At 41.1% G+C, this 23271-nt stretch overlaps 1 protein-coding gene across 3 annotated transcripts in view; it reads left to right on the top strand.

The window, feature by feature from the left end:
* ABCD4 (ATP binding cassette subfamily D member 4) overlaps nucleotides 1-23271 on the top strand; it is a 29500-nt gene that overhangs the window by 4403 nt on the left and 1826 nt on the right. For all 3 annotated transcript variants that reach the window (XM_060758630.2, XM_060758622.2, XM_060758637.2), the window contains 14 exons: nucleotides 615-754; nucleotides 3064-3180; nucleotides 9334-9459; nucleotides 10064-10114; nucleotides 12086-12180; nucleotides 13280-13401; nucleotides 16947-17038; nucleotides 17635-17718; nucleotides 18918-19120; nucleotides 19927-20018; nucleotides 20264-20300; nucleotides 20395-20444; nucleotides 20987-21039; nucleotides 21137-21213. In XM_060758630.2, coding sequence (XP_060614613.2) covers nucleotides 615-754; nucleotides 3064-3180; nucleotides 9334-9459; nucleotides 10064-10114; nucleotides 12086-12180; nucleotides 13280-13401; nucleotides 16947-17038; nucleotides 17635-17718; nucleotides 18918-19120; nucleotides 19927-20018; nucleotides 20264-20300; nucleotides 20395-20444; nucleotides 20987-21039; nucleotides 21137-21213 — 1339 coding nt within the window. The remainder of the gene's footprint in view (nucleotides 1-614; nucleotides 755-3063; nucleotides 3181-9333; nucleotides 9460-10063; nucleotides 10115-12085; nucleotides 12181-13279; nucleotides 13402-16946; nucleotides 17039-17634; nucleotides 17719-18917; nucleotides 19121-19926; nucleotides 20019-20263; nucleotides 20301-20394; nucleotides 20445-20986; nucleotides 21040-21136; nucleotides 21214-23271) is intronic.

Here is a 23271-nt window from a genome sequence, read left to right as displayed (position 1 = left end):
TTAGCAAATGCTGATTGGTTTTCAATAAATGCTTGATTTTTATACCTGTCGTGCATACCTATATACCTGGAATCACATAAAACATTCTCAGGCAGAAAGGGGTTGCAAGTGGAAAAAGTTTTTAAAGCATGGTTTAGATCTCAATCTGGTCTTAAAGAAGGCTCTAGAACTCCTTCATCAAATGCAACCATTGAGTGCAGAATGCCTCTGTTGAATGTTTTTCATAGAATCATAGAATCATAGAATCAAAGAGTTGGAAGAGACCTCATGGGCCATCCAGTCCAACCCCCTGCCAAGAAGCAGGAATATTGCATTCAAATCACCCCTGCCAAATGGCCATCCAGCCTCTGTTTAAAAGCTTCCAAAGAAGGAGCCTCCACACACTCCGGGGCAGAGAGTTCCACTGCTGAACGGCTCTCACAGTCAGGAAGTTCTTCCTAATGTTCAGATGGAATCTCCTCTCTTGTAGTTTGAAGCCATTGTTCCGCGTCCTAGTCTCCAAGGAAGCAGAAAACATGCTGTCATGTAATCTCTGTTTTTAATCTCTCTCATTTTTTAGTCTCACTACTGTCCCTCTCTTTCCTTTCTCTCTTTCATCTTCCTGCCCTTCTCAGTTAAAGAGCTTTGACCAGTTTATCTGCAACTTGATGTATGTGAGTTGGAGGAAGACCCTCACGGAATACCTCCATGGCTACTACTTCCAGGGCCAGGTGTATTACACATTGAATATTCTGCATGAGGAAATTGATAACCCGTAAGTGGCTGAATATCTTCTGTAATGTTCCTATTCCTTTCAAACATGTGTGGACTCCATCTTACCTTCCTCCATGACTCATAGGTCTTAGTTTGCAGTGCTCGTATGTAAATGATTATCACCCTCCAGGTATCAGAAGGACTGTAGTTGAATTGAGTTTTCATCACATATGTGCCTAAAGCCTAGTGGTTAGTTCTGGCTAGAGAAGGCCTGTTGACTCAATTATTGGAAGGTGAGTCAGTAAATTATTCAATCCTATTAATTCAATAGGTCTACTCTAGTTGGGACCAACAATAGGATTTTCCCCACTTTGTGCTCTGAAATCTAGACAATATATTTAAAACTAAAGTATAAAATACAACATCAAGTATTTGATTTGTATATATGATGGTTCTATTAACTGTGAATGACAACGATAATAGTGCTGAGATGCCAGTAGGAGCCAAAAAATTAAACACTAATAGAGTTTGTCTTAGAGCAGCATTTCTAAACCTGGGGGTCATGAGGGGGTGCCAGAGTGGTCACCAAAGACTATCAGAAAGCACAGTAGTTTCTGTTGGTCATGGGGGTTCTGTCTGGGAAATTTGGCCCAATTTTATCATTGGTGGGTTTCAGAATGCTCTTTGATTGTAGGTGAACTATGAATCCCAGCAACTACAACTCCCAAATGTCAAGTTTATATTCCCTAAACTCCACCAGTGTTCACATTTGAGCATATTGAGTATCCGTGCCAAATTTGGCCCAGATCCATCATTGTTTGAGCCCTCAGTACTCTCTGGATGTAGGTGAACTACAACTCCCAAACTCAAGGTCAATGCCCACCAAACCCTTTCAGTATTTTATGTTGGTCATGGGAGTTCTGTGTGCCAAGTTTGGTTCAATTCCACAATTGGTGGAGTTCAGAATGTTCTTTGATTGCAGGTTAACTATAAATGACAGCAACTACAACTCCCAAATGACAGAATTAATCTTCCAACCCCACCAATATTCAAATTTGGGCGTATCAGGCAGGGCCATAGCCAGAAATTTTTTTTGGGGAGGTTTGAAAATTTGGGGGGGGGGAGTTAGGGTCACGCTGAAGCAAAGAGCACAGCAGGAGGCAGAGCAGCCTTCAATAGCCTGCAGCCCCACCCCTGTCAACCACCTCCACCAAGTCTGGCCTCCTTAATGAGATCATTCAACACCTCACCCCCCGCCCCCAAACTTGGTTGCTTCGTTACATCGGCTATTCCTGCAAGTAATGACAGTGTGAATAAATTGTCAATATTTGCTTGAGATAGTGCTTGCAGTTCAGGAGGGACTCTTAATTTTTTGCGTCTCATAGACTTAGCATGGGGATTTGGTTAACCAGTTAAAATTCATGAGTAAACCAGGTTTTTTTTTTAACCTGAAAATTTTCGGGGAGGGGGGTTGAACCCCTAACCCCCCCCCCCCTTCTACAGGCCTGGTATCAGGTATTTGTGCCAAATTTGGTCCAGTGAATGAAAATACATCCTGCATATCAGATAGTTACATTACGATTATAATAGTAGCAAGCTTAAAGTTATGACGTAGCAACAAAAATAATGTTATGGTTGGGGGTCAGCACGACATGAGGAACTATATTAAGGGGTCGCAGCATTAGAAAGGTTGAGAAACACTGTCTTAGAAGAAGATTTCAATTTATCAGATAGCACGTTTTGGAGCACTGTGTTCACATCAACAAAATGTTGACAAATATTAATCTGCTGCAGGTTCTTACTTGCATTTACAAGTTCTGATTTCTCCTTGCAATTGAAAGTCCACAAAAGCAGAACATTTCTGTTAGATACAAGATCTTAATGAAATGAAGGTTTATCCTTTTTCTTTTTGTAATTTGGAGAAAATGGCATATTTTGCAAATTGCCCCCTAAAGGGTTTCTTTTAAAGTCTATGTCCATGCTGCCAGGATATAGAATAGAATATAATAACTTTATTGTCATTGTACATCGTACAACAAAATTAAATGATATTCCCAATCACATACATATACAAATTACAAAGCAAAGCACCCACCCTTCCACATTCTAATAGCTATTGCACAATCCCAGTATGAAATATCAGTGTGGTTTCTGTTCTGCAATGGTGTTTCAAAAGAAGGGAATTGCCAGGAGCCATATTGTGGTTCAAGAGTGGTTTGCTGATTTAAAGGAACCACATTTCACCAGCTCCAAAAGGAACAGATTGTCCCACTCTGTTGAAGAACTCTGCTGCTGCTAACATTAAATTTTGTTTTGCTGTTCCTGCCCTAGTGCTGCATACTAGTTTAAGATGTTATCTTTATTCTGCAGAGACCAACGAATCAGTCAGGATGTGGAGAGATTCTGCAAACAGTTGAGCTCTATGGCCAGTAAGCTGGTTGTCTCACCCTTCACACTTGCTTACTACACCTATCAGTGCTTTTACAGGTAAGAACAGACTTAATTCAGGGCAAGCATGGATTTGGAGGTTTCATCCCTAGGACATATTGTGAAACAACCAACCCTTGAAAATGAAATCAGATGTCCAACTTTGTCATGATTTGGGAAAAAACTTATTTTTAATTTTCAGGATGTAACAATGTAAAAAAATGGGGGAGATGACTTTATATATTTTTAAACACTGTTTCTGCAAGCAACTAAAAAGCCTTTTTGTTCTGGCAGGCCTTAGCTGATTTTTTTAGAGAAAGCAATGCTGGACTTCTATTGCCATTTAATCGTGATGTTTTAATCTGGTTTTAATTTTATTGCAGTTTAATTATTTTTTTACTTTTGTATAGTGTGTACCTTAATTATATTTGTTTTAAATGTTGTGACCCACTTTGAGTCCCAAACTGAGATAAGGATGGGATATCAATACAACAACAACAACTTAAAGGCACTTGATTTTCTTTTAGTAATGCAAATTGGGGAGTGGATCTCTAGGGGTTCCAGGCATTTAAATATCCCCTGAGGCTTTATGTCAAGCTGAAGGGTGAGCCAGCAAAAAGGACTCTGTAGATATACTGTGTATTCTCAAGTATTAGCCGACACGAATATAAGCCACCTAATTTTACCATGAAAAACTTGGAAAACTTATTGACTTGAGTATAAGCCTAAGGAGCCCCCGGTGGGACAGTAGGTTAAAGCACTGAGATGCTGAACTTGCAGGCTGAAAGGTTGCAGGTTCAAATCCGGGGAGCGGCATGAGCTCCCGCTGTTAGTCCCAGCTTCTGTCAACCTAGCAGGTCGGAAATATGCAAATGTAAGTACATCAATAGGTACCGCTCTGGTGGGAAGGTAACAGCACTCCATGCAGTCATGCTGGCCACATGACCTTGGAGGCGTCTACGGACAACGCCGGCTTTTCAGCTTAGAAATGGAGATGGGCACCAACCCCCAGAGTCAGACATGATTGGACTTAATGTTAGGGGAAAACCTTTACCTTTAATATAAGGCTAAGGTGAGAATTGCAGCAGTTACTGGTAAATTTCAAAATAAGAATAGATACCAATACAATTACATTAATTAAGGCATACAGTTTCTCTTCTTCTCTCACCACAGAGATGTAGCTGGGTTGCTGTGCCAAAGGAGGAGGAGGCACATAGATAGTAGAAGCCCTGCAAAGGGCTTTTTTCAGCCCCACACTGTCCCGCCAGGTCCGTCACTTGAGTATGAGCTGAGGGAGCCTTTTTCAGCATAAAAAATGTGCTGAAAGACTAGGTTATATTGGAGTATATACAGTACTCTTTTGTAAATGGAATAACAATAACAGCATGAAGAGTATAGAATCATAGAATCAAAGAGTTGGAAGAGACCTCATGGGCCATCCAGTCCAACCCCCTGCCAAGAAGCAGGAATATTGCATTCAAATCACCCGACAGATGGCCATCCAGCCTCTGCTTAAAAGCTTCCAAAGAAGGAGCCTCCACCACACTCCGGGGCAGAGAGTTCCACTGCTGAACGGCTCTCACAGTCAGGAAGTTCTTCCTAATGTTCAGATGGAATCTCCTCTCTTGTAGTTTGAAGCCATTGTTCCGCGTCCTAGTCTCCAAGAAAGCAGAAAACAAGCTTGCTCCCTCCTCCCTGTGGCTTCCTCTCACATATTTATACATGGCTATCATATCTCCTCTCAGCCTTCTCTTCTTCAGGCTAAACACGCCCAGTTCCCTAAGCCGCTCCTCATAGGGCTTGTTCTCCAGACCCTTGATCATTTTAGTCGCCCTCCTCTGGACACATTCCAGCTTGTCAATATCTCTCTTGAATTGTGGTGCCCAGAATTGGACACAATATTCCAGATGTGGTCTAACCAAAGCAGAATAGAGGGGTAGCATTACTTCCTTAGATCTAGACACTATGCTCCTATTGATGCAGGCCAAAATCCCATTGGCTTTTTTTGCCGCCACATCACATTGTTGGCTCATGTTTAACTTGTTATCCATGAGGACTCCAAGATCTTTTTCACACGTACTGCTCTCGAGCCAGGCGTCCCCCATTCTGTATCTTTGCATTTCATTTTTTCTGCCAAAGTGGAGTATCTTGCATTTGTCTCTGTTGAACTTCATTTTGTTAGTTTTGGCCCATCTCTCTAATCTGTCAAGATCATTTTGAATTCTGCTCCTGTCCTCTGGACTATTGGCTATCCCTCCCAATTTGGTGTCGTCTGCAAACTTGATGATCATGCCTTCTAGCCCTTCATCTAAGTCATTAATAAAGATGTTGAACAGGACCGGGCCCAGGACGGAATCCTGCAGCACTCCACTTGTCACTTCTTTCCAAGATGAAGAGGAAGCATTAGTGAGCACTCTCTGGGTTCGTCCATTTAACCAATTACAGATCCACCTCACCGTAGTTTTGCCTAGCCCACATTGGACTAGTTTCCTTGCCAGAAGGTCATGGGGGACCTTGTCGAAGGCCTTACTGAAATCCAGGTACGCTACATCCACGGCATTCCCCGCATCTACCCAGCTTGTAACTCTATCGAAGAAAGAGATCAGATTAGTCTGGCATGACTTGTTTTTGATAAATCCATGTTGACTATTAGCGATGACTGCATTTGTTTCTATGTGTTTGCAGACCGCTTCCTTAACAATCTTTTCCAGAATCTTGCCCGGTATCGACGTGAGGCTGACCGGACGGTAGTTGTTTGGGTCATCCTTTTTTCCCTTCTTGAAGATTGGGACCACATTGGCACTCCTCCAATCTGCTGGAACTTCTCCCGTTCTCCAAGAACTCTCAAAGATGGTTGCCAATGGTTCCGAAATGACTTCCGCTAGTTCCTTCAATACTCTGGGGTGTAGTTGATCTGGCCCTGGGGACTTGAACTCATTAAGAGTGGCCAGGTATTCCTGGACAACTTCTTTCCCAATTTGGGGTTGGATGTCCTCCAATCCCTCATCCACTCCATCTTGCTGAGGTTGAAGACTCTCTTTTTGTGAGAAGACCGAGGCAAAGAAGGCATTAAGTAGTTCTGCTTTTTCCCTATCCCCTGTCAGCATTGCCCCATCTTCTCCTCGAAGAGGTCCTATCGCCTCCTTGTTTTTCCTTTTTCTACTGACATAAGAATAGAAGCCCTTTTTATTGTTTTTAATGTCCCTGGCAAGTCTGAGCTCGTTTTGTGCTTTAGCCTTGCGGACCTTTTCTCTACAGGTGTTGGCTATTTGTTTGAATTCTTCTTTGGTGATTTCTCCCTTTTTCCACTTCTTGTGCATGTCTCTTTTGTGTCTTAGCACAGTTAGAAGTTCTTTGGACATCCATTCTGGCTTCTTTGCACTTGTCCTATTTTTTCTCTTTGTTGGCACGGTTTGCAATTGCACCTTGAGTATTTCACTCTTGAGAAATTCCCATCCATCCGTAACTCCCTTGTCTTTTAGTATCTGTGCCCACGGAATGCTGCTCAGCGTTTCCTTCATTTTTTGGAAATCAGCTCTCCTAAAGTCCAAAATGCGGGTTTGTCTTAGTTTCGGCCTTCCTTTGTACCTCAAATTGCAGGAGCACATGGTCACTTGCCCCTAAGGATCCTACCACTTCGACCGCATCGATCAGGTCCTCCGCATTTGTTAGGATGAGATCAAGAGTAGCCAATCCCCTTGTTGCCTCTTCTACCTTCTGGACCATGAAATTGTCTGCAAGGCAAGTGAGGAATTTGTTGGACCTTGTGCTCTTGGCCGAGTTTGTTTTCCAGCAAATATCGGGATAGTTGAAATCGCCCATGACTACTACATCTCTTCTCTGTGCCTGTATGTGGTTGGAAATACTAGATCAAGCCTGCAGGAATCGATGAGACTCTCAATGTTATGGAGTTCCATTCCCAACAGTTCCAGCAAGTCAAAGCCAACAGCTGTGTATTCTGGAACTGTTTTCTGGCAACATCTGAATGCCCACAAGTACCCCCCTCCCTCCTGTGTGTGTACCTGGAAGATGGATTTCTCTTTTTCCCCCAATTCAAACGCTGTAGATAAGATACGTTGTAAAGTAGTGCCACTTATAGGGGTGTACTAGGGTGAGAGAGGTCACCTAGAAAGGACGGACTGAGGAGGGAGTGCAAAAGGTATGACGAGCAGGGCTTTTATATCCAAGGCTAGTACAGGAAAGTGTAAGAAAGGCAATGGCTATTTCTCTAACACAGCGTTTTTCCAACTCCTTCTCGAGGTATTTTAGATTTCAACTCCCAGAAATCCCAGCCAGTTTACCATCTGATAGGAATTCTGGGATTTGGAAGTCCAAAACGCCTGGAGGAGCACAGTTTGAGAAACTCTGCTCTAACAATTCAACAAGCCCAGATCAATATCCATCATTGTTGTGTTTGTCACATCTTCTCCAGCTTTGGAATTCAGTCCCGTTTTAACAGTTTGCTGACTTCCAAAAACAGCTACATATGGGTATGCTACAATTTGACAGAACAGCAACTGAGTAATAAGGTCCATGTCATTGTTGCAATTTCTGCTTTGTAAAGCTTGGTACTTATTATCCTGCAGCTGAAGAGTAAGCTGTTGTTTCTGTGTTTTTGTGGCCCTGCAGGGATTATCTAATCTGATCTCTTTCTTCGATAGAGCTACAAGCTGGGTAGATGCGGGGAATGCCGTGGATGTAGCATACCTGGATTTCAGTAAGGCCTTTGACAAGGTCCCCCATGACCTTCTGGCAAGGAAACTAGTCCAATGTGGGCTAGGCAAAACTACGGTGAGGTGGATCTGTAATTGGTTAAGTGGACGAACACAGAGAGTGCTCATTAATGCTTCCTCCTCATCTTGGAAAGAAGTGACAAGTGGAGTGCCGCAGGGTTCCGTCCTGGGCCCGGTCCTGTTCAACATCTTTATTAATGACTTAGATGAAGGGCTAGAAGGCATGATCGAGTTTGCAGACGACACCAAATTGGGAGGGATAGCCAATAGTCCAGAGGACAGGAGCAGAATTCAAAACGATCTTGACAGATTAGAGAGATGGGCCAAAACTAACAAAATGAAGTTCAACAGAGACAAATGCAAGATACTCCACTTTGGCAGAAAAAATGAAATGCAAAGATACGGAATGGGTGACGCCTGGCTCGAGAGCAGAACGTGTGAAAAAGATCTTGGAGTCCTCGTGGACAACAAGTTAAACATGAGCCAACAATGTGATGTGGCGGCAAAAAAAGCCAATGGGATTTTGGCCTGCATCAATAGGAGCATAGTGTCTAGATCTAAGGAAGTAATGCTACCCCTCTATTCCGCTTTGGTTAGACCACATCTGGAATATTGTGTCCAATTCTGGGCACCACAATTCAAGAGAGATATTGACAAGCTGGAATGTGTCCAGAGGAGGGCGACTAAAATGATCAAGGGTCTGGAGAACAAGCCCTATGAGGAGCGGCTTAGGGAACTGGGCATGTTTAGCCTGAAGAAGAGAAGGCTGAGAGGAGATATGATAGCCATGTATAAATATGTGAGAGGAAGCCACAGGGAGGAGGGAGCAAGCTTGTTTTCTGCTTCCTTGGAGACTAGGACGCGGAACAATGGCTTCAAACTACAAGAGAGGAGATTCCATCTGAACATTAGGAAAAACTTCCTGACTGTGAGAGCCGTTCAGCAGTGGAACTCTCTGCCCCGGAGTGTGGTGGAGGCTCCTTCTTTGGAAGCTTTTAAGCAGAGGCTGGATGGCCATCTGTCGGGTGATTTGAATGCAATATTCCTGCTTCTTGGCAGGGGGTTGGACTGGATGGCCCATGAGGTCTCTTCCAATTCTTTGATTCTATGATTCTATGATTCTATGATCTGCAGCTGCTGAATTTGTCAAAATACTGTTTCCTCTTTAAAGCATCCTTTTCCCTTTTAAACCAGCATTGCTTGAAGGAAAAGAAGGCAAAACATCCCTTTTTACTGCTACAGTAACACATTTGGCACTGAGGATGATGCAGCTCCCAGCGGATTCATGGGTTGCCCATGTTCCCTAGACCTCTCAGAAGTTACCTAATAAATAGCACACCATTTAGACACCTAAATGTTATCACAAGGAACATCACAATATTTTTCCTACCTAGAAGATAGCAGGGATTATCATTCAATTGACTGATAAAGTAACTTTTTTAGACAGATTTGGTAATGTCATTCTATTTCTCCCTCTTAGCACTGGCTGGATGGGTCCAGTGAGCATCTTTGGTTATTTTTTCATTGGGACCATTGTCAACAAGATCTTGATGAGTCCCATTGTTTCAAAACTGGTGCAACAAGAGAAGCTGGAAGGTAATTTCAGGTGAGTGTATTAAGCAGATCTTTGACCCTGGAGTCCATTACTGTGCAACAACCACAGTCTGGTGTTGCATGTCCCAATTCTTTAGTGTTGGTAGTGGCTTATATTGGGAAGGGTTATGGAACAAGACTTCTTGAGAAAATCATGCAACCTGGGTGGATAACAGTTGGGTAAGACCATTCCAGACAAGAGGGATGAGTGATCAAGACACGGTTACACTTTTGCTTTCTGTCTCCAGTATGGATAAGTTGACTTCAAGTATAAGTCAACAGCAGGTTTGGGAACAAAACTTTGGATTTTGATACGACCCATGGATTTGGAACAAAGGTTAATATAATCATTGAATCAAAGAGTTGGAAGAGAGGGCCATCCAGTCCAACCCCTGCAATGTAGAAAGTAATTTTTGTGCTTTAATATATATAATTTAATATATATTAACAGTAGGATGGATAATAGACTAACATTTAGGTTTATTGCAATATTAAATACCTACAAGTTTTAAAGAGGAATCCTAGTTCGAAAAATGTGTGATGTGAAATAGGCCTAGAAGTGACTGCGATGTAATGGTGCTCCCTTAAGAATCAGAACTTTTCTGTGCCTTCCATAGGTTTAAGCATATGCAGTTACGGGTGAATGCTGAATCTGCTGCTTTCTACAGGTGAAGTGGTTCTTTCTATTTTCTTGGAACATCTCTAAAAGGCAAAGGAGAAAATATACACTAGTGTTGTTTACTTGTTTTGCTTTCTTTATTTTATTTTTTGCCTTTGCCTACCAGGTGGTGGCAGCAGAGGCACAGACAGAATCCTCACACTGTTCCAAATTAGCAATTTTGTTTTAACTGTTTCTGAGCACATACCAGTTCACCAAAAGATAGTTTGTTTCATTTCTTTTGGGTCCTCCCATCATTTCATTCCAGAGACCCAAATACTTCTGAACACTATGGAAATATAGCCATTATCATCCTGCTGTCACTGTCTCTCTGTATGTGTATATCTATATCACTGCCTCTTAAACTGTGGTTCCAACCTCTTAGCTCATTGGGTTGCTGTGTGTTTTCCAGGCTGTATGGTCAAGTTCCAGAAGCATTCTCTCCTGACATTTCACCCACATCTATGGCAGGCACCCTCAGAAGTTGTGAGGTTTATATATCTGTGGAAAGTCCAGGGTGGGAGAAAGAACTCTTGTCTGCTTGAAACGTGTGAATGTTGCAATTAGCCATCTTGATTAGCATTAAATAGCCTTATAGCTTCAAAGCCTGGTTAGTTGTTGCCTGGGGGGATCCTTTGTTGGCTGGTGTTAGCTGGCTCTGATTGTTTCTGGCCTGCAATTCCCCTGTTTTTTTAGTGTTGCTCTTTATTTACTGTCCTGATTATAGAGTTTTTTTTAATACTGTTAGCTCAATGTTGGGGTAACGAAAAATTTGGCAACAATGAAAGGTTTCTGAATTCCATCCATTTACACAAATCTGTTAACCGCCGAGTTCAGTATTTACAGTGGATTCTGCATAAATTGCTTCAGCTGCAAACCTGACTATTTAGCAAGCCTTACAGAAATGATTTATTATCTGTAAATGTTTGATTTTATACCTATTTTATATATCTATATACCCAAGTCACAAAAAAAATCTTAAGTGGAAAAGAGTCATCAGAGGAAAAGGTTTGAGAAGCTCTGATATAGATGATGTGCATTATTATTTTTATTTATTCAGCTCAAAGAACCTACTATGTGTGTGTGCCATATAGCAAAAAATGCTTGTGAACAGCAAGCACTTGATTTAACAACAGAAAGACAGGAAGGAGGACAGAAGTGAGCAGCAGACCAAAATACAATACATGTCTTGTACTATTACACATCTTGCCACATGAGGTCACTCATGTTATTGAGTATCTCACTAGAGAAACTCAAAGTAATTTTAAGAGCCTTGAATTCCTTTGATCTGGAACACAGGGAGACCAGCTATCAGCCAAAATATCTAAAAGGCAAGCATATATCCCCTGGTTTAGATATTTCTCTGATCAAAGGAGGGACCTTATAGCCTTTTTTCCTTTTGTGTTGTCAAAGGCTTTCATTGCTGGAATCACTGGGTTGCTGTGAGTTTTCAGGGCTGCATGGCCATGTTCCAGAAGCATTCTCCCCTGACCAGCCAGCCTTTGAAGCTACAAGGCTAATTAAATGCTAATCAGTGTGGCCATTTGCAACATTCACACTTGCCTCAAGCAGACAAGAGTTCTTTCTTTCATCCTGGACATATAAACCTCACCTGCCTAGTTTCCAATAGACATCACAACCTCTAAGGATACCTGTCATAGATGTGGGTGAAATGTCTGGAGAGAATGCTTCTGGAACATGGCCATACAGCCCGAAAAACTCAAAGTAACCCAGGTTTTTTTCTTTCATTTTGTTTAGTTATTCAAGGAAATAATTGTAGTGGAATTTCAGCACATACATTTCCTATTTGAAATGTGGTTTAGCTTCATCGAACAACAGACTATTTCACTCTTTTAAGCCTTGGAGAATCTAGGCTCATGTAACCACCTACTCTCATTTTCTGCAGTCTTTCGATGCTTGTCCAGTGAATTCTGGGTCTAACTTTTCTTATTCAGACTAACTGTGTTCTGCTGATTTGCAGAGCTGGTGAAGTGGAGCATATGAGAACTAATCGCAGGCTACAAAACCTTCTGCAAACTCAAAGGGAACTGATAGGCAAGGAGCTACTGCTATACAGTAAGAAGACCATTTTTCCTTAATTCACAGACAGCTGTTCAAACCATTTCTAGCAGTTTCAGTCTCTATCAAGACCAGGTTTTTTATAGACTTATTGTGCCTTAGCTGACTTTTCTAGAACAAAATATCTTCTAAATAAAATAAAAATAATGAATAGACCATGATCCCTTTCTACAAAGGTTCTTGTTTTCATGCTTGCCTTTAGAAAGAGAACAAAGACATGGTCATGGAATCAAGCTTTTGACTAGTAAAGTAACACAGTACAAGAAGTAAACATGGAATATGTGTAATCAACCTCTGGAATGGCCTGGTCAATGAGTTTGGATCATGTGATTTTAATGTTTTATTAGGTGTTTTTAATGTTATACTTCAAGTTTAAATGTCCTATTATTTTATGGAGATTTTATCCTATTGTATTTTATGCTTAGTCACATGTTGTATGATTTATATTTATTATTTATTTACAGTATTTATATTCTGCCCTTCTCACCCCCCAGGGGACACAGGCAGGGTGGATCACAATGCACATATACATGGCAAACATTCAATGCCATAGACACACAACATATATAGACAGACATTTAACTTTCCAGCTTCATGAGGGTATGCTTCGAATTTCCGTCACCAGGGAAAGTGTCGCTTCACCATCCACTTGTGACACCAATGGAGTACTTCTTCATTCTTTTGCACGCTGCTGGAGATTTTTATGGCATCGTAAATTAGTTAAATTAGCCTCCCCGCATAAGCCGTACCTAAATTTCCTACTTGACAGATGCAACTGTCTTTCAGGCTGCAAATGTCAACAGCAAGCTAGAACCTACTCTGACCTGGGCTTCCTTCGAACTCATGACCTTTTGGTCAGTAGTGATTTTAATGCAGCTGACTCCAAATTTATGATTTGGTTTATGTACACAAGGCATTGGATTTTGCCATTATTTTTGTAAACTGCTTTGAGTCCCCCCATGGGTGAGAAAAGCAGTATATAATTACTATAAATAAATAAATAAAGCCTAATAATGTAGTATGATGAGATCTTAGCCCCGTTATTGAGTGTAAGCTCCAGGTATTGACTGGCTCATATTCATGTGTTTCTGCTCAGTTGGAATCAACACCTTTGACTATCTGGGAAGCATCCTGAGTTATGTGGTAATTGCCATTCCCATATTTAGTGGCATCTACAATGACCTAGATCCAGCAGAACTGAGCTCCTTGGTTAGCAAGGTGAGTTTTTTTCTCAGAAGATGGGAAGCTGGTGCTGTTTTGTGTTTATTATGGCACTTTTTGCCTTTTCTAGCTGCCTGGGATTTCTGTAACAGCTATTGAATGAAGCAAACAATCTGAAAAGAACTGCAAAAGCACTGCAAACCACTCCAACCAGAGAAATCAGCCATAGCAGAGCACCTGATGAACCAACCTGGACACAGCACAGAAGTGCTGGACCACTCTCACAACCACCATGTCAGACTACACACAGAGAAGCCATTGAAATCCACAAGCATGTGGACAATTTCAAAAGAAAGGAAAAAACCATGAAAATGAACAAAATCTGGCTAGAGGGCCACAGCTTCAACCCACATGTGCCTATGTCAGCATGGCCAATAGTTAAGTTTTGGGAATAGTGAAGGGGTCTAAAAATCTGGACAGGCAGAAATTCCCTAGCCCTGATGAAAATACTCAGTGTAGAATGGATGTTATGACCACTGAAAATTTGTTCAGAATAATTTCTACCTTCTATAATTTTCTATGTCTTATAGAGCCCCCAGTAGCACAGTGGGTTAAACCACTGAGCTGCTGAGCTTGTTGACTGAAAGGTCACAGGTTCGAATCTGGGGAGCGGCATGAGCTGTTAGCTCCAGCTTCTATCAACCTAGCAGTTCGAAAACATGCAAATGTGAGTAGATCAATAGGTACCAATCCGGCAGGAAGATAATGGTGCTCCATGCAGTCATGCCAGCCACATGGCATTGAAGGTGTCTACGGACAATGCCGGCTCTTCGGCTGAGAAACTGAGATGAGCACCAACCCCCAGAGTCAGACACGACTGGACTTAATGTCAGGAGACAACCTTTACCTTTACTTTAAGTTATCAGATGTCACTTTTTTGTTTTCTTTTGCTTTTGAAGCAGTGTTTCCCAACCTTTGGTCCTCCAGGTAGTTTGAACTTCAACTCCCAGAAATCCAAGCTAGCTTACCAGCTGTTCAGAACTGTGGGAGCTGAAGTCCAAAACACCTGGGAGACCAAAGGTTGAAAACTACTGCTGTAAAGAGAGCTGAGATTCTCGGGATGCCAACTCCTCCCTCCCTTAGAACACAGAGATTTATACTGTGGAGATCAGAGTTCGGATTCCCTCTCAGCCATGGAAACCCAACCATTGGGCAAGTCACAGTTTCTCACACTCTTTCAGTTTCAAAAAAGGCAAAGGCAATGGCAACCTCCCTCTGAACAAATCTAAAGCTTGCCTTAGGATCGACACAAGTCGAAAATGACTTGAAGGCACTCAGTAAAATCTCTATGGAGAAAATGGCCTCCATAATGTTGCTGCTGCTCTGCATAACTATTAAAAGCATTATGTGTTCATACCATGATGTTTCTCATCAGATTGAAAATTATTGCAAGCAACTCAGTCCAATATTTGTCCAAAGGCTGGACCAGCCTCTCCCATACCACTCTATACAATGTGGGTGGAGAATGTGTTTTTGTGTTGCAGCTCTTGATCCCTTGGCATTATTGGTGCTGGTTGGGGAAGTGGGCTGCAGTTGTAGCATAACATCTTCTGAAGAGCCACACATTCCCCAGCTCCAGAAAATAATCCAACCCACAACATCCACATAAAAGAGACGAAATTTGTTACAGAAAAGTCGCAACTCAAGTACTACTAATGCCTATCATAGAGCTGCTTCATGGGAAATATTGCTCTGCTTTTTAGGGATACTCTTGCTTTGTAAAAGGGGCCCAAAATAAGACCAACAAGTGTATGAAGGCATGTTGCATGAGTGAGAGACTGATGCATATGCTTGGTAAACAAGCTTGTCATCAGATAGCCAAGAGGATAAATTTATTGCTTCACCTGTTGAGGGACAGAGATCACATTCCCCTGAAATGGAGGAGGCAATGTAAGTCAATTCTGATGGAGAGACTGCCATAACCTACATAATTCCTTTAGATATTAAAACTGTCTGAAACTAATCACATAGATCTAAAAATAACAGGATTAGCAGCTGTAACTATGCAGAGAGAAGCTTCTTTAGAGCGAAAAAGGGCAGCTTCCTCTCAGAATTATTCAACACCTGAGCAAAATACTGAAGTTGCTTGCTAGCTTGGTGAGAGAGAGAAAGGGAGAGATCTTTCATTATTGTTAAACTCTCCATTTTGTTTACATTTCAAAAACATTTTGGTAGAAGGCCATGTACTTTCAAGTGCAGAGACCAGGGCAGCTTTCTTTAGTTAAGGGTTCCTATGCAAAATTAATCCCAATCTTAAATTTGCTGCCAAATTTACATTAGCCAAGTTCCTGCATCATCTCAACATAACATAAATGTCTGCTGGTGGAGTTACAGTACACTAGAACTATGCAATTCCTATATTGAACACTGCTGAAGTGCAATGTATGAACAATTTATGAAAAATGGTGAATATATATAACTATTCAATGCATAGAGGCAGTGCATACTATAGTAGTACACTCATAGAGTTGGAAGAGACCACAAGGGCCATCCAGTCCACCCCCTACTAGCATGGCCATGACTTTGTATTCTGGGGGCATTATTGCATCATCTACATGAAAAACTCTTCTCCCGTGGAGCTAGATATGTTCATTTTGCGTTATCAAAAAAAATTCATATAATGCATGTAATGCAACTTAAACCTGCATAAGTTTCCTAGAGGAATCTGACCAATGTGTGCTAAAGAACCGCCTGTCAGTGGGATGAATGTCTTACTTTGGCAGCTTTAACAGACAACTTTGTACAGTGGCCTTACAATAAGGGGAAGAGTGTATTAATTCACACCCTGCTAAGGGACTTTAGGGTTGCTTTCGGATGCTGAGTTTTTACTCTGTCCCAACTGGATAACACTTCACTTCATATTCTAGCTCAGCTCATCCAGGTTTGGAGATGGGTTGGGAATCTGCCACAGATTCTGCCCAGTCCCAGCTGCTATTTTTTTTATTGAGCCCCTTGCACTCTAGTGTTTCCTTATGCCACGAGCTAATTGTAATCTCAAGAAATACATAAAGAAAATAAGTAGGCATGATTGGGGATGATGAGAATTATAATCCTGTCTATCTGAAGGGTGCTACATTGAGGAACACTATCTTTATGTTGGATTCAGTATCCTGAGAACATCCTTTCGCTTCTGATGTTTAAAAAAGAAAGTCTTCTAGGTCATGTGGAAAAAAGAAGAGGGAAATCGTTGGCAGCATTTGATGATACTTTTGAAATCAAGGTCTTGAGAAGCTTTCTCCCCACCACAGGCTCATCTATCTCTCTTCTCACTTTCAATGATTATACTCTCTAGTGTTCTGTCTTAATTCTGTGAATACAGTTTGCAAAGTCTGTGCAAAATGATGACCTAAAATTTTTTCAATATGAATCTCCTCAGGGTGGAATTGGGGTTCATGGGTACAGCTAATTCTCTTAGCCAAGGAGATGAAAGTTATTCGTCTAGCTCATTGTGAGCAAGATTCAACACCTCTTGTCCTCCTTGTCTTGCTTTCTTAAACCTCACTTAAGTCTCTGAAATATTTTTGGTCTTTTTCACCTTACAGAATGCCTTTGTCTCTATTTACCTGATTGGTTGCTTTAGTCAGCTCATCGATCTCTCCACCACCGTGTCGGATGTAGCTGGGTACACACACAGGTGAGTCCTCTTGTCTGTGAGCTGCTTGAAAAGCAGTATTATGATGGCAAGGACCTTTATTTTGAATTCCTGCGGAACACATGAAGCTCCTGCTTTTCATGAATCTTTTAGAGGTCACTAGGGCTCACAAGAATCTTTGAATCCCACTACACTTGCCGTATCTTAGGCTTTCTTTTAAAGTATCTTTTGAAAAGAATCAAACAAGCTTTTGTGAAGAAACAGACAAGAAAGCACATCTCTTCTGTTCAGGCATAAAGGAGTGAACTTTTAAGGCAGAAACAGAAATGAAAATCTGAATTATTCCTCTTTGAACTGTTAGCTTCAGCTGGCTAGTGCCTTGGCCTATGCTCCATTTATATCTAGCTGGATACCTATTTCAGGTATACATTATAACTGTATGAACAATGTTATCTACTATTTGTATGTTTTAATCAATGTTGAACTACCACCACTCTTTGCTTTGACTATAAAATATGCTTTGGGAGTAAAAATTGCTTTGAGAATTTAAAAAATAAATCACTACGGATGTTTATTCAAGAAATAAACATTTCTGTCTCCTTCCATCTTGTTTTCCCCTCATTTAATGATTTTTGAAGAATTGGGGAACTGCAGGAAATGCTGCTGAAACTATCCAAGAAACAAAATGACTGTGAATTGCAAGCCAAATGGGATTTCAACAGGTGAGTAGCAAAAGTTATGATATTTTGATATGTTTAATATGTTTAATGGTTTTAATTCATATTTATATGTTTATTGATTTTTAGTTAATTATGTTATGTATTTTTTTCTGGTGTATAATGTGGCATTGAATTTTGCCAAACTGTAAACTGCTCTGAGTCCCCCCCTGAGGGTAAGATAGAGCAGGTTAGAAATATAGTAAATAGATAAATAAATATGAATAATAATAAATTAACAAAATCTTCTACCAGCATTTTAAAAAACCTCTAAAATCAGTACAGTAAATAAAGAGCAGCATTAAAAAAACATGGGAATTCCAGACAAGAATAAAATAGGGCCAGTTAACACCTCCCAACAAAGAATTTCCCCAGGCCACAATCAGCCAGGCTTTGAATCTACAAGGCCATCAAATGCCAATCAAAGTGATCAGTTGCAACATTCATACGTGCCTCAAGCAGACAAGAGTTCTTTCTCCCACCTTGGACATTTCACAAATATATAAACCTCTCTTGCCTAGTTTCCAACAAACCTTGCAACCTCTGAGGATGCCTGCCATATATATGGGTGAAACGTCAGGAGAGAATGCTTCTGGAACATGGCCGTACAGCCTGGAAAACTCATGGCTGGCTACCCCAATAAGAATTCTTTACTTATACCCTGCTTTTCTCCCTCATGGGACCCAAAGTGGCCTACAACATATTGCAATCATACAAATACATCAATAATAAATATGAACATCATAAAATAAGTTTTTTTTTAAAAAAAAAGCACACATTTGTGTGGCATCATCTGCTCCAATAGTAACAATGGCATTTTCTATCGCAAACACCTAATGTGCGATAAAAGTTTGCATTAGGTATGGGATACCCTGTATATTTTTGGCCTGTGTTTGTGTTTCCCCAACCCAAAATATTGGAAATGGGGAGATATCTAAGCTGAACACTTTCACTTTTCTTCTGGAGTAATAGGACTATCCTTAGAGAGATCTCTTTACAGCTCAGATGCATACTTCATTTTAACTATCCCTCTCCCTGTTGTTTAGGGAAAAGAGTTGAGTCCTTCACAACAACCCTGGAAAGTTCCAAGATTAAGAAGGACCAAAATCTATTGAGGGCCTGAAGTTTGGAGAGGTTCCTCTAAACATTGTCTGTTTCTCATTCCTTCTGCTTACTTGTTATCTTCTTTTTCTGGATTCTGTTAGTGTTTCCAAAGATAAGATGAACCCCAGTGATACTGCCTTCGTCCTGGAGCATGTCTCTATCTCAGCTCCTTCACAAAAGCTGCTCATCAAGGACATGAATCTGAGAGTCACACAAGGGAACAGTCTGCTAATTACTGGCAACACTGGCACAGGGAAGTCCTCTTTACTGCGTGTCCTTGGAGGCCTCTGGAACAGCCAACAGGGTGAGTACCATCAGCTTCTGTTTGTTGTGGGCTGGTGGGCAAAGGTTGGGTTTCAACTAGTGAGACTCTTTGTGCAGAATTCCTGCTGGAAGATGAGTTCTTATTTATGTTCTTTGTTCAGCAGTCAGGCCTTCCCTTGCCCCATTTAGACTTGGTGAAGAATTTGATGATCCCTTGCCATGTCAACGCTTCTTCTAAGTTTCCAATATGATTTTTTTTTCATCATGTCAGAAGTTACTTGAGAAACAAGTCACTTCTAGTGTGAGAGAATTGGCCGTCTGCAGAGATGTTGCCCTGGGGATGCCCGGATGTGTTACCATCCTTTGGGAGGCTTCTCTCATCATATTAGGTCATATTTCTGCATCTACCAAGCAAGGAGTGCTATTTCAGTCAGGCCTTTGACAGGGGCCTCCATGATTTTCGTGAAAACAAACTAGTAAAATGTGGGCTAGACAATACTACTCTGAGGTGGATTTGTAAATGATTAAATGACCAAACCTAAAGAGTGTTCACCAATGAGCAATGGGTTCAAATTACAGGAAAAGAGATGCTACCTAAACGTTAGGAAGAACCTCTTGACTGTGAGAGTTGTTCAACAATGGAACTCTCTGCCTTGGTCTGTAGTGGAAGCTCCTTCTTTTGAGGCTTTTAAACAGAGGCTGGATGGCTATCTGTTGGGGTTACTTTGATTGTGCTTTTCCTGCATGGCAGGGGGTTGGACTTGATGGCCCATGTGGTCTCTTCCAACTATATTATTCTATGATTCTATCAAGTTTACTATGATTGTTTCGGTTGCATCTTTGCAGGGAATGTCCACATGCTAACTTGCTTTGGCCCCCATGGAATGGTGATCTTGCCACAGCGGCCTTTTTTCACAGATGGGACCCTGCGAGAACAGGTAGGTTAACTTATTGCAAGACTCAAGGATAGTTAGACATCTCGCTGGCCACTAGGTAGTTGTTCCCAATGCTGTAGCAGCAAAATATCCAGTCTTCAAATATATTCCACCACAGAGAGATCAAGGCCCAGTGGATGTTATCCAGCGGCCCTAAACAGACAAGTATTGTGGTTGACTGTTCTCTTCCTCATTTATATGATACGAATTATTCTCATTTGGAATTTGTCTGGTTTGCTCCAATTTAGGTGATATACCCCTTGAAGGAAATCTATCCAGATTCAGGTAAATGATAATGATCCAGTATCATAGTGATATAGCCCTGGAAGATGCAGCCTCCACATTTTCATTATCATGAATGTCATTTATTGCATAATAGGGTCTGCAGATGATGAAAGGATACTGAGATTCCTGGAACTGACTGGACTGGTGAGTGATTAGAAGGGATAGGAAGGTAAATGGGAATATTGTGTTTATTCTTCCTTCAGTTTTGAGACTAAGGTAGCTAATAAATGCTTGTGGGAAGCACTGTTAACGTCAATGGTTAATTCCCCCTGAAAAAGGAGATAAACTAAATCATGAGCGTGTGTTCCATTGCCTGACCTGGGAACCTTTTCCTGCCATTCCAAATAAGTAGAGTGGGCTCAGTGAGCAAAAAGATTAATTAAACTCTAAGCATGTTCATTGTTATATAGTGGAACATTACCATTACTATTTATAACTAGTAATAGTGCCGATATCTGGTTTGGAACTAAGTTCAAAGCATGCCCTGATAATGATGATAATGATAATCATTGTAGTGATGATCAGATGACAAAAGAGTATATAGGAGATTGTAGGTAGAGATACCCTGACCTAAAAGTGGGAATGGTGAGGAAGGATCAAGGCTTTACATTTTTACATATATCTTAAAAGGGTGTTGACTGAAACAGCTTAGTTTTCTTTTTTGTTGTTTTCTATGTTTAATGCAGTCTGACCTGTTGTTGAGAACGGGAGGTTTGGACCAACCAGTGGACTGGAACTGGTAAGATCTCTTTCTGATCAGTATGCTGTGGGACTTGTGAGTAAATCTGGAGCTATAACTGGACCAAAATATTGTTTTTCTTCTTGCTTTGTTGCAGGTATGATATTCTGTCTCCAGGTGAGATGCAAAGGCTATGCTTTGCCCGGCTTTTCTATCTCCAACCTCAGTATGCAGGTGAGGAAAAGAATCCAAACTGAACAGTGCAAATTTTTGAATGAGGAATCTATATGTAATCTAGAAAATTACTGATTTGGTAATCTAGCTATGGAAGACCTAGACCACCATTGCCTAGCTGCTCTAATCCTAAAAGCCTCTTTCTCTGGAGGTTTTTGAGGCAGAGGCTGAATGGCCATCTGTTGAAATTGCTTTGTTGTGTGTTGCTGCATGGCAAGGGCTTGGACTAGATGGCCCTTGTGGTCTCTTCCAACTCTTTGATCCTGTGGTTTCTATCAGTTCGGTCACTGTCCTTGAAAGTGTCTAGCTTATAGCAATCACATTCCTACAGATGAAAGTAGATGGGTTAGACAAGAGGAAGAGACCAGGCAGGTGTGAGTTCAAAAACAGCCAGGGACCTGAGAGCATTTAGGACAAGAAAAAGGTGGATTTGAACAGAGATCAGTTCAGAGAATGAAAAGAAGAGGACAAGATCAAAAGGGAGAGTATGAGAGGGCAAAACAAACCAGGATTTACAAAGGGCAGAGAGAAGAGACGCTCCACATCCAGAAATTGCAAAATATAAGCAAACTATATTTTTGTGTTGATTTGAAATAAACAAATTTTTGGAAGAATTTTGGAAACAGACCACCAGAGACATTTCATGTGGTTTGTAGCTATTTTTAGCGTGGTGCATTGCCTTTAATCTAGAATCACTACTCAATTGGCTACACTTTCTAGACATTTTTTCATTGACTGACATGTCTTCATGGTGCTTTTATAGTCCATTTTATGTTTCAACTTGGAATACTCACAGCACAACCATATCGTGACTTCGAGAATAATTTAAAATGTTGTCAAGCTTCCATGGCTGGAATCATTGGGTTGCTGTGAGTTTTCTAGACTATATGGCAGTGTTCCAGAAGCATTCTCTCCTGACATTTTACCGACATTTGTGGCAGACATCTACAGAGGTTGAGGGGTCCATTAGAAACTAGGCAAGTGAGGTTTATATATCTGTGGAATGTCCAGGGTGGGAGAAAGAATTCTTGTCTTCTTGAGGCAGGTGTGAATGTTGCAATTGTCCACCTTGATTAGCATTTAATGCCCTTGCAGCTTCAAAGCCTGGCTGGTGGCTACCTAGAGGAATCCTTTGTTGGAAGGTGTTAGCTGGCCCTGATTGTTTATTAAGGTGGCCAGTTGCAACATTCACACCTGCCTCGAGCAGACAAGAACTCTCTGAGGATGCCTGCCTAGATGTGGACAAAACGTCAGGAGAGAATGCTTCTGGAACATGGCCATACAATCTGGACAACTCACAGCAACCCAGTTTAAAATGTGTGTTTATCATTTATTGCTTTCTGTGTTCCATTACTGTCATATCTTTTGATATACTTTTTATCTTGACATCAAGTAGTCAATTAAGTACACATGTTTTGGGTTGTGATGTCCCCTGTCTCCCTACTGGGTGAAAATTATAGTTTTGTAGGCCATATACTATACAGGAACGGGAAATGTGTAAAAAAAATCTCTGATTAAGTTTAGAAAAGAATAGACATGCCAGAGTTGGGTGGCCTTGTATCACAGGTATAGTTCTGCCTTGAACATCACAAGGCTGTCTTCTCGGATGACAGAAGTCATCTCCATACTTTTCCCAAGCTGAAATGAAGACTCTGCCTCAAGGTGCAAGTACCATGCAAGAAATAGGAGAATGTGGTGTTGTTTTGTCCTTTTTGTTATTATTATTACATTTCTGTCTTACTTTCCTGCAAAAAATGGAAGTCAAAGTGGCTGGTAGTAAAATAAAAATAAAAACAGAAATAAAGTTTGAAATGTAGCATGGACTATAAAAGCATCATGAAGACATGTCAGTAAAGCGGCTGAGGGGAAAAAGGAAGGGGCCTGAGGCTGTTAGGGATTGTGGGAGTTGAAGTCCAAAACACCTGGAGGGCCCAAGTTTGCCCATGCCTGGTTTAGATACATAAAGGTTTACAAGGGGGAATACATTCTTCCTATCTCAAACTACCTTGTGGATTTTGTAACTGGCCTTTTTCTGGTTTAGAGGCTGAGAATTTCCCA

The sequence above is a fragment of the Anolis sagrei genome, chromosome 1, assembly GCF_037176765.1.
Source record: "Anolis sagrei isolate rAnoSag1 chromosome 1, rAnoSag1.mat, whole genome shotgun sequence".
Taxonomy (NCBI): domain Eukaryota; kingdom Metazoa; phylum Chordata; class Lepidosauria; order Squamata; family Dactyloidae; genus Anolis; species Anolis sagrei.
The sequence above is the reverse complement of the archived record's forward strand: the minus strand, read 5'-3'. Positions and strand labels throughout refer to the sequence as shown.